Source organism: Oncorhynchus gorbuscha, linkage group LG03 (genome assembly GCF_021184085.1).
Source record: "Oncorhynchus gorbuscha isolate QuinsamMale2020 ecotype Even-year linkage group LG03, OgorEven_v1.0, whole genome shotgun sequence".
Lineage (NCBI taxonomy): Eukaryota > Metazoa > Chordata > Actinopteri > Salmoniformes > Salmonidae > Oncorhynchus > Oncorhynchus gorbuscha.
In genome coordinates this window covers 83,350,812-83,368,503 of record NC_060175.1, presented here as the reverse complement: position 1 = coordinate 83,368,503, position 17,692 = coordinate 83,350,812, and the positions used below count along the sequence as shown (strand labels likewise).

The following is a 17,692-nucleotide window of genomic DNA, read 5'->3' as shown; positions in this document are numbered from 1 at the left end:
ACATAATAGCATAGTCTTGACCGACGTCGGTTGATCTAGCTAGCAACTTTGCATGTCATTTTAAGTCGTTTGAATAATGTTTCTAGTCATGATCTAATTTCACAAGATTCACAAAGGGTTTTGAACAGACTTTGAACCCTGTGTGTCGGGTGAAAGGTCAAGCGGCCATCTTTGAAGCGATCCAGAGAGCTGTGGTGGTTTCTAGAATGCTAGTTAACTAGCTACTATACTAGTACTGTAGCTAACGAAGAAACGTACGTTTCAAAGTAACGTTACAGCTACATGTATTCAAACGGCACATTACTAAATTATAAATAGATGTATTGGTAAGTAACTTACATCTAGCATCGTAGTAGCTAGCTAGTAAACAAAGCAAGTGGATAGATTAGCTAGCTTGCTAGGCTACCTACCTAGGACTTTCTAGTTGGACATTTGTAAACATATAGCTATTATAGTTTTGTCGCTAGGTAAACAAGCTTACACACTTATCAATGTAAATGCGCATGTATATTTTACACGGGTTCGTAGCTATCCTGTTAGCGAAGAGAAGTATAGACAGACTATTAGCTACTAACGAGTAGCTAGACAGTTTTATGCAGCAGGTTGCGTGTTTAACTGGCGGGACCTTTGTTTTTGTGGACATTGTTGGTTTCCTCAGTTAACCTCAAAAAGTTGTGGGGTGTGTAACGGTACACCAAAGAGTACTTTCTGGGCACATCATGTCTTCTTTTTCTGAGTCTGCGTTGGAGAAGAAGCTTTCGGAGCTCAGCAACTCTCAGCAAAGCGTACAGACGCTGTCTCTGTGGATCATTCATCATCGCAAACACTCGCCGCTCATCGTCAAAGTATGGCACAGAGAACTGAAGAAAGGTGAGAACTTATGAGCGTCGCCACCTCGACAGCATTCTTTAACTGCTATTTACACACTGAAACGTTGATGTCACACGAAGTATGCCAAACCATATTTACCCGGTCTACGTTCTCTATTTGCCTTTCAGCAAAAAGCAGCAGGAAGTTGACTTTCCTGTATCTTGCCAATGATGTGATTCAAAACAGCAAGAAGAAAGGTCCAGAGTTCGCCAAAGACTTTGAGACAGTCCTTGTTGACGCTTGCTCTCATGTTGCAAGGTATGTGGTCTGGTATGATACCGTTTCAGAGCTAAACTTGTCTAGCACTGAAATGTGCAGCTTTGTGATGCAGGCCTATGTTTTATTGTAAACTGGGTAGTTTGGGTACTTGTAGCCCTTGATCAGGACTCTCCATTACATTACACATAAGTCATTAGACGAAGGCATCTTCTGTACAGGGGAGTTTTGGTAAGAGCTCCTATGCTCAATCTGAACATTAACACCCATCGCGTGCGGTACGGTTTTGGAAGCATAAGGACTTTCATATCAGCTAGAATGTTTCAAAAATCAAACAGTTAAATTGATACACACCTTGATAGGATTAGTGTTCTCACATGGCCATATCTCCGTGTTACAGGGCTTGTTTATGGAAGATGAGGTGAGCACCTGTGCTAATTAGAGTGGCACAGCGGTCTAAGACACTGCATCTCAGTGCTTGAGGCATCACTATAGACACCCTGGTTTGAATTCAGGCTGTATCACAACCGGCCGTGATTGGGAGTCCCATAGGGCAGCGCACAATTGCCCCAGCGTCGTCTGGGATTGGCTGGTGTAGGCCGTCATTGTAAATAAGAATTTGTTCTTAACTGACTTGCCTCGTTAAATAAAGTTTACATACAATTAGGTACATGGCATGCTCCGAACACCTGTTTGTGAGAGTAATTCGGAAGTGTAGTGTCATCGGATGAAGGAACCCATAGCTGTATGGATCTGTGAAAAGCTGCTACAGTAAGTGTACTTTTTTAAGGATTCTTTCTCGCTGATGAAAGATAAGGACAATATGTTTCGAAAGCCATATCGCAAGCAATGATTATTGGCGTTACGAAACGTTAAAGCATAGTGTCGGGGTTGTAGTTCACATGAGTTAGTCGTGGGCAAAGATAATGGCTGAAAACTGTAGGGAGAAAGCAGAATGTCGACAAGTTTTTGAGAGCTAGGGTACCGAATGCTGATTAGCTTCAACAGCATTTCAGCCATGTGTGTATCCGACACTATACCACGGGTATGATGCAAAAATATGTGTTTACTGTTCTATTTATGTTGGTAAGCAGTTTATAATAGCATCAAGTCACCTCAGGTGTTTATAGTATTTGGCTAATTAATGTTGTCACGATACCAATATCGTGATACTAGGAAGTAAAGAAGCAAAGGAAACAAAACATCAAGCAGACTTAAAGTCTTAAGGAAAACAGTCCTATGTTGTCACCTAGAGTCACATTTGTTTCCAAGCTATAGAACACAATATTTTACAATGCCAGAATTTATCTGGGGGTGTTAATTTTAGGCCCTGGTTTGACATTAACCTGCTTCAAAATATTGGTAAATTGATTACACTGCTACTGTCTTTTACAGCAGCATAACAAGACAAGAACAAAGAGGATCAAATAAGTTATTGAGTTGCTCGGGGAGGAAGAGTTGAATTTCATGATGAATCTCTGTCTCTTTCTCTCCCTCCTTCAGAGAGGCAGATGATGGCTGTAGAAGGCCCATCGACAGGCTGCTCACTATCTGGCAGGAGCGCAGCCTCTACAAGGCAGAGTTCATCCAGCAGCTGAAGCTCGCTATCGAAGACTCAAACAGCCCCCAACACCAACCCACAGGTACAGTCAGAGTCCCCTGGGTCTCCACTGACGGAGCAGTTCAGCTTTACTAAGTTAGTTACTGGTGATGGCTTGTTTCCTATGTAGGCATTTTGGATGTCAGAATTTCCAAGAAACATGCATGTTCAATTTGTTGTTTTTGTGAATATGGATGTTTTCCTTCTAAATCTGTGGCATCTTTTGCAGAGGAGAAGAAGGCCCCTAAACGGACCTATCAGAAGATGATCCAAGAGCCGGAGGAAGAGGAAGAAGATGACTACAGGGGCAACATGTCCCCACAGAATTCAGACTTCTCAGGGCCACAGCTGGTAGGCTGAACAAACACAACTCCATAAGCCTTTAGCTCATTCACCAGTACTTTGTCTATTAGACTGCAATTTGTGACAGCTTTTCACACCAGCTGAAGTTATCTCCCAACTCTCCTCTAGGTGTCAGTGATACAAAGGTTGTCCCATGGGCTATTGATTTGGAAGATTCTAGCTTTTAGTTTTTGCTCTGGTTGTGAATTGTTGTTTAGAAAAATGGTCAAGCTTGAAAATGGGATGTTGTTGGCCAGAGCTATCACATACCCTTCTCTCCTTTCCTCCCTCGTCCCTCAGACGGAGGAGCTGGTCAAAGCCCTGCAGGACCTGGAGAATGCCGCCTCGGGTGATGCTGCGGTGCGCCAGAAGATTGCCTCTCTGCCACAGGAGGTGCAGGATGTGTCCCTGCTGGAGAAGATCACAGGTAAGGAAGCCTTCATGGTACCTGAAGCACAAGGAAACTTGACCCCCACCTTTCTCCAACCTCAATGTGTATTGTAGGCCTACGGGATTGAGTTTTCTCAAACTTAATGTTGTTTCTATTCAATTGTTTCAATATTATGCCTAAGTAAAAACTCCACCTTATTTGACTTGACTCACCCTGTCCCTATAGATAAAGAGGCAGCTGATAAACTCTCCAAGACAGTGGATGAGGCCTGTCTACTGCTGGCTGAGTATAACGGACGTCTGGCTGCTGAGCTGGAGGACAGGAGGCAGCTGGCGCGCATGCTGACAGAGTACATCGGTAGCCAGAAGGAAGCCCTCACAGAGAGGGAGAAGAAACTAGAAGCAAGTCTAAACCATCAAAATCATTGTTTTGCTTGTCTGTTACAAACAAGCAATTAGAATGTGAAAAATGTACACTACCATTCAAAAGTTTGGGGTCACTTAGAAATGTCCTTGTTTTTGAAAGAAAAGCACATTTTGTCCATAAAAATAACATCAAATTGACCAGAAATACAGTGTAGATGTTGTAAATGACTATTGTAGCTGGAAATGGCAGATTGTTTTAAAAATGGAATATTTACATAGACGTACAGAGGCCCATTATCAGCAACCATCGCTCCTTTGTTCCAATGACACGTGTTAGCTAATCTAGTCTAAAGAAGGCCAGTTTTATTGCTTCTTTAATCAGAACAACCGTTTTAGCTGTGCAAACATAATTGCAAAAGGGTTTTCTAATGATCAACTAGCCTTTTTAAAATGATAAACTTAGATTAGCTAACACAACGTGCCATTGGAACACAGGAGTGATGGTTGCTGATAATGGGCCTATGTAAAAATATATATATATATATATATTTTGATTTTTTTTAAATGCCGTTTCCAGCTACAATAGTCATTAACAATGTCTAAACTGTATTTCTGATCAATTTAATGTTATTTTTACTGGATATTTCTAAGTGACCCCAAACTTTTTGAATGGTAGTGTATATTTTTCCATTATCCAACTAGAGCAGCTTTGTGAGTCACTTGGGATTGTTTAAAAGAAGTAGAAAGTGGACCCACCGGAACTGTATCGTCTGACATGGGTACTGTTCGTTGTATTGCAGGAGTACAAACAGAAGCTGGCACGAGTCACGCAGGTGCGCAAGGAGCTCAAGTCTCACATCCAGAGCCTGCCTGACCTCTCTCTGCTGCCCAATGTGACGGGAGGCCTGGCCCCTCTACCCTCTGCTGGAGACCTGTTCTCCACCGACTGAGCTTCCTGCTCCCTGTCACACCCTGCCTCTCGCCAGGGCACACACTCCCTGTCGAACCCGCTCACTAGCTACTGAACCCTAGGGAGAGACTGAGAGGGACATTGGAAGCTTGGGGACATCCCTGGTGGGAGAGACGATGGTTGTTGAAGATTCCGTTCCACCAGCTTGGACAAATCTCCTTTACATTTTTATTCTGAACGCCAGTCAAACACTAGCTAACTGGTTCTGTGTTGAAGAGAAATGTTGAGTCATTAGCCAATCCCCATTTTTGTGTTCATATGGTGAGATGGTGGCTCGCACACGCACTAGATCACGTGTCAAACTTATTCCACGGAGGGTCAACTGTCTGTGGGTTTTCACTCCTCCCTTGTACTTGATTGATGAAATAAGGTCACTAATTAGTAAAGAAATCCACTCACCTTGTTTCTGTGTCTTAGGGGAAAGCAAAAACCCTCCATGGAATGAGTTTGACACCCCTGCACTAGATTGTTGTGACAGCTTTGTGAAGAGACACATCACATTTATTTTAACGGCTTTAAGTTGGTTGCTTTTTAATGTTGATGAAATTTCAGGTGATTTTTGTTAGGGTGTATGTAGGGAGGGGGCCTGTTTTTCCATGTAGGTTGTCATTATTTACCATTCTCTGTAATTCCAGTTCAACACACAACAATATCCTTACCTTCAGGTTTGTCATACATAGCACTGAGTGGCCAATCATCGGTCAATAACATTTCATCCATGTAGTGGTGTTTCTCAATCCATTGTGAAATAGTTTAGCCCTCAGACAAGTGACTGATTGAAGTTATTTGAGCAAACTTGGGGCAGATTGAGATGCTCACTGTCTTTGCTGAGCTCTGCTGATGTCATCCTTTGTCACAGATGATTGTATCACTTGGTACACATGTCAAACTAAGAGGCTTTTCAGGACTGAGCCCGGCCACTACTTATTCAGCATTATTCAGACTTTTTTGAAGAGTAGCAGAAAGTTAACATGGTTCGTTCTGTCACTAGTTTGGATTATGTGCACAGACCTGAGAGATAAGTGTTTCTCCATGTTGAAGAATAGTAATAAGACATCTGCCCATGGAAATGTTGCTTTACTACAGATGGTAGACCTGTGTGGCATGTATTTCTCTGCCGATGCTTTACTACAGATGGTAGACCTGTGTGGCATGTATTTCTCTCTGCCGATGCTTTACTGCAGCAGTAATTTCACTGCTAAAATAATTCCATGGATAGAAATGAAATGGAACCATTAGGAAAGAGCTGTGCTGACTGGTTTATACTCTGAGTAATGTGACATTGATACGCTGGACCTGTTCATGTTTTGGGGTGGACGTTGGGAATCTATCGACTTTCACCAGTGTCTTCCGACAGGTGGCGTCACTCATCCATGAAGACGATGGACTTTCACAGTGTTCACGAAAAGAAAAAATATATATATATACTGAACAACAATAGAAATACAACATGTAAAGTGTTGGTCCCATGTTTCATGAGCTGAAATAAAAGATCCCAGAAATTTTCCATATGCACAAAAAGCACATTTCTCTTAAAATTTTGTCCACTAATTTGTTTACATCCCTGCTAGTAAACATTTCTCCTTTACCAAGATAATCCATCCACCTGACAGGTGTGGCATATCAAAAAGCTGATTAAACAGCATGGTCATTAGCCAGGGGCACCTTGTGCTGAGGATAATAAAAGGCCACACTAAAATGTGCAGTTTTGTCACAACACAATACCACATATGTCTCACATTTTGAGTGCATTTGGCATGCTGACTGCAGGATTGTCCACCATGGCATATATTATTATTATAACTGTTGCCAGAGGATATGTTTATTTCTCTACCATAAGCTGCCTTCAAAGTCATTTTAGAGAATTTGGCAGTGCGTACAGGCAAACATTGATAAATGTTACTTTGTCCGAGAAGATTTACAAGGGTATCAAAATCCCACGCCAGGGTAAGCCTACACAAAACACCGCCCTTTTAAAAGAAATTCTGAAATCCCCTATGGGAAAAAATGAATGGTGGAAAAACGATTGGAACCATTTCCCTGTTTGGCCGCTAGGTTTTATAGGTATTATGACTCATACTGTGGCACTCTATTAACGATGTGTTATATAGGTTTTGTATATTTCAACCAGTAGTTTTGAAAGTAGCGCTCACAAATGCATAAGTATTCACACCCCTGAGTCAATACATGTTATAATAACCTTTGACAACAATTGCAGCTGTGAGTCTTTCTGGGTGAGTCTAAGAGCTTTGCACACCTGGATTGTACAACATTATTATTTTCAAATGTCTTAAAGCTCTGTCAAATTGGTTGTTGATCAATGCTAGACAGCCATTTTTAAGTCTTGCCATAGGTTTATAAGTCGATTTTAAGTCGAAACTGTAACACATTCAATGTAATTTTGGTAAGCAACTCCAGTGTATATTTGGACTTGTGTTTTAGCTTATTGTACTCCTGAAAGGTGAATTTGTCCCCCCTGGTGTCTGTTGGAAAGCAGACTGAACCAGGTTTTTCTCTAGGATTTTGCCTGTGCTTAGCTCTATTTCTAGTCCTTACCGATGACAAGCATACCCATAACATGATGCAGCTACCACCATGTTTGGAAATATGAAGAGTGGTACTCAGTGATGTGTTGTGTTAGATTTGCCACAAATATAATTATAGGACATAAAGTTAATTTATTTGCCAACATTTTTTCAATTTGACTTGAGTGCCTTATTGTAAAAAAGGATACATGTTTTGGAATAATTGTATCCTGCACTCTGTCATTTAGGTTAGTATTATGGAGTAACTACAATGTTGATCTATCCTCAGTTTTCCCCTATCACAAACATTAAACTCTGAAACTCTGAAACTGTTTTTTAGCCACCATTGGCCTCATGGTGAAATCCCTGAGCGGTTTCCTTCGTCTCCGGCAATTGAATTAGAAAGGATGCCTGTATCTTTGTAGTGACTGGGTGTATTGATACACCCTCCAAAGTGTAATGAATAACTTCACCATGATCAAAGAGATATTCAATGTCTGCTTTTTATTTTATTTATACCAATCTACAAATTGTATTCCTTCTTTGCGAGGCATTGGAAAACCTCCATGGTCTTTGTGATTGAATCTGTGTTTTAAATTCTGAGGGACCTTACAGATAATTGTATGTGTGGGGTACAGAGATGAGGTAGTCATTCAAAAATCATGTTAAACACTATTATTGCACACAGAGTGAGCCCATGCGACTTATTGTGACTTGTTAAGCAAATGTTTACTCCTGAACTTATTTAGGCCATAACAAAGTGTTGAATATTTACTGATTCAAGACATTTCAGCTTTTAATTTTGTATTAACTTGTAAAAATAGCTAAAAACATAATTCCACTTTGACATTATGGGGTTTTGTGTGTAGGCCAGTGACACAACATCTAAATTGAATCGATTTTAAGTTCAGGCTGTAACACAACAAAATGTGTAAAACGTCAAGGTGTGTGAATACTTTCTGAAGGCACTAAGTCACACATCAACACCTTCATATCGCTTGACCCATAAAGGCAGTGAATACATTACAAGTAGGTGCAGATTACAGTCTAGACGGTGATGCAACTGGTCAGAGTGCTCTCGATGATGCAGTTGTAGAACTTTTTGAGGACCTGAGGACCCATGCCAAATCTTTCCAGTTTCCTGAGGGGGAAAAGGTTTTGTTGTGCCCTCTTTACAACTGTCTTGGTATGTTTGGACTATGATAGTTGGTTGGTGATGTAGACACCAAGGAACTTGAGACTCTCAACCTGCTCCGCTACAGCCCTGTCAATGTGAATGGGGGCGTGCTCGGTCTTCCTTTTCCTGTAGTCCACGATCATCTCCTTTGTCTTGCTCACATTGAGGGAGAGGTTGTTATCATGGCACCACACTGCCAGGTCTCTGAGTTATGGTCAGGTTTGCCAAATGGAGGGCGAGGAGAGCTTTGTACGTGACTCTGTGTGTGGACTAAAGGTGGTCTACAGTTTTTCTTCCTCTGGTTCCACATGTAACATTCTGGTAGAAATGAGGTAAAACAGATTTAAGTTTCCCTGCATTAAAGTCCCCACCCACTAGGAGTGCAGCCTCTGGATGAGCATTTTCTTATTGGCTTATGGCCTTATACAGCTCGTTGAGAACGGTCTTAGTGCCAGGTTTGGTTTGTGGTGGTAAATAGACAGCTATGAAAAATATACTCTCTTGGTAAATAGTGTGGTCGACAGCTTATCATGAGATACTCATCATCAGGCAGGCAAAACCTTAATATTAGATTTTGTACACCAGCTGTTATTGACATATAGACACAGACCGCCCCCCCAGTCTTACCGGAGGCAGCTGTTCTATCTTGCCGATGCAGTGTAAACCCAGCCAGCTGAATGTTATCCATGTCATCGTTCAGCCACGACTCTGTGAAACATAAGGCACCACGGCCTGTGTCCCCTATATCTCTGTCTCTTCTTCATACGAATGACAGGGATTTTGGTCGGTGTATGAAAATCCTTTGTGTCTGACTCGTTAAAGAAAAATCTTTGTCCAGTACAAGGTGAGCAATCTCTGTTCTGATATCCAGAAGCTATTTTCGGCCATAAGAGACGGTGGCAGAAATATTATGCAGAAAATAAGTTACAAATAACATGAAAAAAACACACAATAGCACAATTTGTTAGGAGCCCGTAAAAGGGCAGCCATCACCTCCGGCAACAAAATGTTACACATACAACATATTCAGGTACAGCATATACTGTACACACAACATATTCATGTACAGCATATACTGTACACACAACATATTCAGGTACAGCATATACTGTACACACAACATATTCAGGTACAGCATATACTGTACACACAACATATTCAGGTACAGCATATACTGTACACACAACATATTCAGGTACAGCATATACTGTACACACAACATATTCAGGTACAGCATATACTGTACACACAACATATTCAGGTACAGCATATACTGTACACACAACATATTCAGGTACAGCATATACTGTACACACAACATATTCAGGTACAGCATATACTGTACACACAACATATTCAGGTACAGCATATACTGTACACACATATTCAGGTATATACTGTACACACAGCATATTCAGGTACAGCATATACACAACATATTCAGGTACAGCATATACTGTACACACAACATATTCAGGTACAGCATATACTGTACACACAACATATTCAGGTACAGCATATACTGTACACACAACATATTCAGGTACAGCATATACTGTACACACAACATATTCAGGTACAGCATATACTGTACACACAACATATTCAGGTACAGCATATACTGTACACACAACATATTCAGGTACAGCATATACTGTACACACAACATATTCATGTACAGCATATACTGTACACACAACATATTCAGGTACAGCATATACTGTACACACAACATATTCATGTACAGTACAGCATATACTGTACACACAACATATTCAGGTACAGCATATACTGTACACACAACATATTCATGTACAGCATATACTGTACACACAACATATTCATGTACAGTACAGCATATACTGTACACACAACATATTCAGGTACAGCATATACTGTACACACAACATATTCATGTACAGTACAGCATATACTGTACACACAACATATTCATGTACAGCATATACTGTACATGCAACATATTCAGGTACAGTATATACTGTACGCACAACATATTAATGTACAGTACAGCATATACTGTACACACAACATATTCATGTACACCATATACTGTACACACAACATATTCATGTACAGTACAGCATATACTGTACACACAACATATTCAGGTACAGCATATACTGTACACACAACACATTCAGGTACAGTATATACTGTACACACAATACATTCAGGTACAGTATATACTGTACACACAACATATTCATGTACAGCAGATACTGTACACACAACTGTTTAGGCCGTACAAGGTCAGAGTCATTGTGCCGTGAGGTGTTGCCTCACTTTGTTTTGCTGCTTGCCTGAGTGACCCGAGTTGGAAGTGTTCCATGTGACCATCGCTCGGTACAATACTGTGAGTTGCCTTGAGTGCATTCTGGATTTGGGGACTGAAGAGACCCCTGGTGCCATGTCTGGTGGGGTAAGTATGTGTGTCAGAGCTGTATGTAAGTTGATTATTCAAACTATTTGGAATTTTCAAAACATTTATGTTTTTTTTACAAGAGATGATGCAGTCAATTCTCTACTACTTTGGGCCAGGAAAGACTGACATGGATGCTGTTGATATTAGCCTTCTGTGTACAGTGAAGGGCAAGACGTGCTGCTCTGTTCTGAGCCAACCGGAGCTTTCCTCGGTCTGTTTGCGCAGCTCCTGACCATATAACCAGGCAATAGTCAAGATGTGATAAAAACCACAGCCTGCGGGACTTGTTTGGTTGAATGTGATGTTTAAAATTTTCTTTATCACAGACAGACTTCTCTCCATCTTTCCAACAACAGCATCAATATGCATTGACCATGAAGGCAACACCAAGAAGTTTAGTCTCCTCTACATTCTCAAGAGCTACATTATTCATTACCAGATTCATCTGGGTATGGGGCAGTCGGACAGCGGAGGAAGCTAAGCTGTTATCAGCACTCTGACCACTGCTACACAGTCACTGATGCCTATGACTAGGTATCCTCCTTTCCCTTTTCCTAATATACGGATTTTATACAAATCCTTGTACATTAGTGCTCACACCTACCATGGTACTGACTCACATAAACTCATATTCTCCTTCCAGAACAGTCTGCATCGGCATTTGACATTATCCAGGAGAACACATCCAGCATCCCATGCTCAAACTGCAGAGGGAGAACCAGGACACAGGGATGATAGGAAGATTGCTATGGCTTGTCTTCTAATGTACTTCATTCTGATTCCCCATGATGTGTGCCGCATTTATTGTATCTATCACATAACGATCTTCGATGGAAGCACCATGTGTGCCACAGAAAGCTGTTGAGGGGAGGACGGCACATCATAATGCCTGGAACGGAGCAAATTGAATGGCATCAAACACATGGAACCATGTATTTGATGCCATTCAAGTGATTCCGCTCCAGTCATTGCCACGATCCAGTCCTCCCCAATTACAGGTTGGTGCCACCGACCTCCTGTACATAGCAAAACATCCACGGGGAGGCTTTGATTTGTTTCGTTGTAAATTTGTAGATGAGACGAGCCTGGGATAACACATACTCCTACCTGTCTCTCTCTTCCTCCATGTAAACTGCATCCTCTGTAGCCAAGAAAAATAGACATCTGGGTTAGAGATCATATTCATTACACAGCTCCTTGGTCTAATGATGGCGACAGATGGTGCAAAGTAAACACTTTTACTTGGTACCATCTCATAGCTCCAAAATGAGATAGGGTGCAGGCCAGGCAGCAGGCTGTTAGCCAGCCTGCCAGCTTAGTGGAGTCTGCCACTAGCACAGTTAGTGTAGTCAGCTCAGTAATGATAAATTCATGAACTTCTTTGATGAAAAGATCATGAGCATTAGAAAACAAGTTACGAGTTCCTCTTTAAATCTGCGTATTTCTCCGGCGTGTGGGACTGTGGGTCAATTAACTTTGTCAGAGTGGTTGCCCTGATCCTAGTTTGTGAGCTAGGCAGGCTACTGCATGGGAAGATCTCCTACTCAGAAGTACGAGATGGGGAGGAGGTGTGGGTAGGTGGACCTCAGGTCTCCCTACCGGAAGCCCGAGGTAGTGGGAGCGGTGGAATCTATCAAATAGGGGGGGGGGGGCTCAGAGCATGCACAGACCAGCTGGCTGGTGTATTTACGGACATATTCAATCGCTCCCTATCCCAGTTTATTGTCCTCACATGCTTCAAGATGGCTACCATTGTTCCTGTACCCAAGAAGGGACTACCGTCCTGTAGCATTTACTTCTGTCATCATGAAGTGCTTTGAGAGGTTAGTCAAGTATCATATCGGCGCCACTTTACCGGCAATCGCCATCACACTGCACACTGCCCTATCCCATCTGGACAAAAATAATAACTATGTAGGAATGCTGTTCATTGACTACAGCTCAGCATTCAACACCATAGTGCCCTCCAAGCTCATCATCAAGCTGGAGGCCCTGGGTCTTAACCCCGCCCTGTGCAACTGGGTCCTGGACTTTCTGACAGGTTGTCCTCAGCTGGTGAAGGTAGGAAACAAATCAAATCAAATCAAATGTATTTGTCACATACACATGGTTAGCAGATGTTAGTGCGAGTGTAGCGAAATGCTTGTGCTTCTAGATCCGACAATGCAGTAATAACCAACGAGCAATTTAACCTAACAATTCCAAAACTACTACCCTATAAACACAAGTGTAAATGGATAAAGAATATGTACATAAAGATATATGAATGAGTGATGGTACAGGACGGCATAGGCAAGATGCAGTAGATGGTATCGAGTACAGTATATACATATGAGATGAGTAATGTAGGGTATGTAAACAAAGTGGCATAGTTTAAAGTGGCTAGTGATACATGTATTACATAAAGATGCAGTAGATGATATAGAGTACAGTATATATATATACATATGAGATGAGTAAGTAGGGTATGTAAACATTATATTAAGTAGCATTGTTTAAAGTGGCTAGTGATATATTTTACATAAATTTCCATCAATTCCCATTATTAAAGTGGCTGGAGTCAGTGTGTTGGCAGCAGTCACTCAATGATAGTGGTGGCTGTTTAACAGTCTGATGGCCTTGAGATAGAAGCTGTTTTTCAGTCTCTCGGTCCCAGCTTTGATGCACCTGTACTGACCTCGCCTTCTGGATGATAGCGGGGTGAACAGGCAGTGGCTCGGGTGGTTGTTGTCCTTGATGATCTTTATGGCCTTCCTGTGACATCAGGTGGTGTAGGTGTCCTGGAAGGCAGGCAGTTTGCCCCCGGTGATGCGTTGTGCAGACCTCACTACCCTCTGGAGAGCCTTACGGTTATGGGCGGAGCAGTTGCCGTACCAAGCGGTGATACAGCCCGACAGGATGCTCTCGATTGTTTATGTGTAGAAGTTTGTGAGTGCTTTTGGTGACAAGCAGAATTTCTTCAGCGTCCTGAGGTTGAAGAGGCGCTGCTGCTGTCTGTGTGGGTGGACCAATTCAGTTTGTCCGTGATGTGTACGCCGAGGAACTTAAAACGTACTACCCTCTCCACTACTGTCCCATCGATGTGGATAGGGGGGTGCTCCCTCTGCTGTTTCCTGAAGTCCACAATCATCTCCTTTGTTTTGTTAATGTTGAGTGTGAGGTTATTTTCCTGACACCACACTCCGAGGGCCCTCACCTCCTCCCTGTAGGCCGCCTCGTAGTTGTTGGTAATCAAGCCTACCACTGTAGTGTCGTCCACAAACTTGATGATTGAGTTGGAGGCGTGCATGGCCACTCATTCGTGGGGGAACAGGGAGTACAGGAGAGGGCTCAGAACGCACCCTTGTGGGGCCCCAGCGCTGAGGATCAGCGGGGTGGAGATGTTGTTACCTACCCTCACCACCTGGGGGCGGCCCGTCAGGGAGTCCAGTACCCAGTTGCACAGGGCGGGGTCGAGACCCAGGGTCTCGAGCTTGATGACGAGTTTGGAGGGTACTATGGTGTCTAATAAATGGATCACAAGTCACTTTAAACAATGCCACTTTAAATAATGCCACTTTAATAATGTTTACATATCTTACATTACTCATATCACATGTATATACTGATTTTATTCCATCTACTGCACCTTGTCTATGCCCCTCGGCCATCGCTCATCCATATACTTATATGTACATATTCTCATTCACCCCTTTAGATTTGTGTGTATTAGGTAGTTGTTGGGGAATTGTTAGATTACTTGTTAGATATTACTGCACTGTCGGAACTAGAAGCACAAGCATTTCGCTACATTCGCATTAACATCTGCTAACCATGTGTATGTGACCAATACATTTGATTTGATTGAGAATTTCTAAGCAAACAGCTGGAGGCAGGGCTTTATCCTATAGAGCTCAATTTTTATGGAATGGTCTGCCTATCCATGTGAGAGACACAGACTCGGTCTTGACCTTTAAGTCTTTATTGAAGACTCATCACTTCAGTAGGTCCTATGATTGAGTGTTGTCTGGCCCAGGGGTGTGAAGGTGAACGGAAAGGCACTGGAGCGACGAACCATCCTTGCTCTGCCTGGCCGGTTCCACTCTCTCTCCACTGGGATTCTCTGCCACTAACCCTATTATGGGGGCTGAGTCACTGGCTTACTGGTGCTCCTCCATGCCATCCGGGTTGGCACCCCACTTCGGGTTCGTGCCGTGGGATGAGATCTTCGTGGGCTATATTCGGCCTTGTCTCAGGGTAGTAAGTTGGTGGTTTGAAGATATCCCTCTAGTGGTGTGGGGGCTGTGCTTTGGCAAAGTGGGTGGGGTTATATCCTGTCTGGTTGGCCCTGTCCGGGGGTATCGTCAGACGGGACCATAGTGTCTCCCGACCCCTCCTGTCTCAGCCTCCAATAATTATGCTGCAATGGTTTATGTCGGGGGGCTAGGGTCAGTCTGTTATATCTGGAGTATTTCTCCTGTCTTATATTCTGTGTGAATTGAAGTATGCTCCCTCTAATTCTCTTTCTCTTTCTCTCTTATCTCTTAGAACCTGAGCCCTAGGACCATGCCTCGGACTACTCAGGACTACCTCAGGACTACCTCAGGACTACCTGACTCCTTGCTGTCCCCACTCCACCGGGTCATGCTGCTGCTCCAGTGTCAACTGTTCTGCCTGCGGCTATGGAACACTGACCTGTTCACCGGAAGTGCTACCTGTCCCAGAACTGCTGTTTTCGACTCTCTCTCTCTACCACACCTACTGACATTTACTCCTGAGGTATTGACCTTTTGCACCTTCTACAGTACAGCCACTGTGATTATTATTATTTGACCCTGTTGGTCATCTATGAACATTTGAACATCCTGGCTATGTACTGTTATAATCTCCACCCGGCACAGCCAGAAGAGGACTGGCCACCCCTCAGAATCTGGTTCCTCTCTAGGTTTCTTCCTAGGTTCCTGCCTTTCTAGGGAGTTTTTCCTAGCCACCGTGCTTCTACATCTGCATTGCTTGCTTTTGGGGGTTTTAGGCTGGGTTTCTGTAGAGCACTTTGTAACAAAATATTGTGATTTACAGGCACACCATGGATTGAACAGCAGTAGAAACTCCCACAGTTTGACTTTCTGGCCCTGGTCCAAAGTCAAGAAGTACAGTCCAATGGGGACATCAGGAGGAGAGGTCACAGATACTGAGATGACATTCCCAGAGGGAGTAGTAGTGAATGCACTCCAGCCTGTCTTTGATGCAGAGTCAGTCAGGCTGAAGGTAGCCTTGGTGCCTAACTCCTCTCTCGGCAACAGCCCTGTAGAAAGATACACAGGACAGATGTGTTCATGACATATCAGTGGACCGTATGCAGAAAGGAGACACCTAAAAGTACATACTTGTAAACTCATAGCTACAGTCTTGCTGTCAAAATACTGAATGTTCAGGCAAGGATTCCCCGACTAATGAGGTCTTTATATTGTGTCCACAGTACTGTACTTGTCTCTGATATGAACCTGAAGGTGCTGACGCCTTCTTGGAAGTGACTCCCAGATTTTAGGTGCAAAGTGATGGTGAATGGCAGGCCTCTTCTCACTATCAGTCGGTCAAACCCATTCTGTTCGGTGTGGTGAGTAGTCATGCTGATTTTACTATCAAAAATGCATTGTTCTATATCCAAGGCTGTGAAAAAAGCCAAATAAAAAACATTTCAATCGTATGAAGACCATTTTCTTAAGTAGTAATGTACATTAGGGACACCTTCCTAATATAGAGTGGCACCCCCCCCCCCATTCTTGATATACACAGGGAACTGTTGAGCATGAAAAACCCAGCAGCGTTGCAGTTCTTGACACACTCAAACCGGTGCGCCAGGCCCCTACTACCATACCTCTTCAAAGGCACTTCAATCTTTTGTCTTGCCCATTCACCCTCTGAACGGCACACATACACAATCCATGTTTCAATTGGCTCAAGGCTTACAATCCTTCTTTAACCTGTCTCCTCTCCTTCATCTACACTGATTTGAAGTGGATTAAACAAGTGACATCAGTTTTCATCTGCAACAACTTCCAATATGTACATTTTATTTTCTGCTGATGGTATTTCATTGCAAAATAAGTCATCAATTGTTTAACAACCTGTCAACCAACGTGTCAACCTTGGAGTGTTTCCATCAGTAAACAACAGACATTTTTTTTGTAGAACCATAGTACGTTTTTATCTACTGTAAGTATAAGGGTACAAGGCAAGACCCATATGCAGACACAGGAGGCAGATGGTTGAACTCCGATATTTATTATAACACCAGGGGTAGGCAAAAGGCAGGTTGGGTATAAGCGAAAGTCCATAAACCAGGTCAGAGTCCAAACAGTACAGGGCATTAGACAATCTCGAGGTCAGGGCAGGAAGAATGGCCAGGTCAGGCAAGGGTCTAAACCAGGAGGCCTAGGAAAAATGTGCTTCTGGGAAAAACAGGAGCTAGGAGATAAACGCTGGTTGACTTGGCAAACAAGACAAACTGGCACAGAGAGACAGAAAACACAGGGATACATGCACTGGGGATGATGAGCGACACCTGGAGGGGGAGGAGACAAGGACAAGTGAAACAGATCAGAGCGTGGCAGTAAGTCTATACCTTGATCCAATAGTTTAAATAATGTCTGGTGTTACTGGTCTTAGAGAGTGTGCTTGATGATATCCTCGCTTCAATGTTACTCCAGGGATACTTGTAGTATTTGTAATATGACTATCTTGTCTGTCAAGCCGCGTCCTTCTTGAAGCTTTTTTTGGTCATGTTAGTTCCTTCCTCAACATGGTTCAAATG

The 17,692-nt window shown here is 42.8% G+C and overlaps 1 protein-coding gene across 2 annotated transcripts; it reads left to right on the top strand.

Annotated features, from left to right (window-relative positions):
* Positions 1-46: 46 nt before the first annotated feature.
* LOC124032068 (regulation of nuclear pre-mRNA domain-containing protein 1B-like) lies at positions 47-6,261 on the top strand. Of its 2 annotated transcripts, XM_046344117.1 has the most exons (8): positions 47-326; positions 659-870; positions 999-1,128; positions 2,590-2,729; positions 2,916-3,037; positions 3,329-3,455; positions 3,645-3,820; positions 4,585-6,261. In XM_046344117.1, exons 2-8 carry the CDS (start codon positions 720-722, stop codon positions 4,732-4,734), a joined length of 996 nt encoding a protein of 331 aa, XP_046200073.1. In that variant the 5' UTR covers positions 47-326; positions 659-719; the 3' UTR covers positions 4,735-6,261. The 2 variants fall into 2 exon arrangements, with proteins under 2 accessions (XP_046200073.1, XP_046200072.1); XM_046344116.1 differs by having other exon boundaries at positions 49-870.
* The last annotated feature ends 11,431 nt before the right edge of the window (positions 6,262-17,692 follow it).

Coding starts and splice junctions, on each gene's coding strand:
- LOC124032068 (XM_046344117.1), top strand. CDS start 720: ATGTCTTCTTTTTCTGAGTCTGCGTTGGAGAAGAAGCTTTCGGAGCTC. Junction 1,129..2,589: donor GCTTGCTCTCATGTTGCAAG/GTATGTGGTCTG, acceptor TCCCTCCTTCAG/AGAGGCAGATGATGGCTGTA. Junction 3,038..3,328: donor ACTTCTCAGGGCCACAGCTG/GTAGGCTGAACA, acceptor CTCGTCCCTCAG/ACGGAGGAGCTGGTCAAAGC.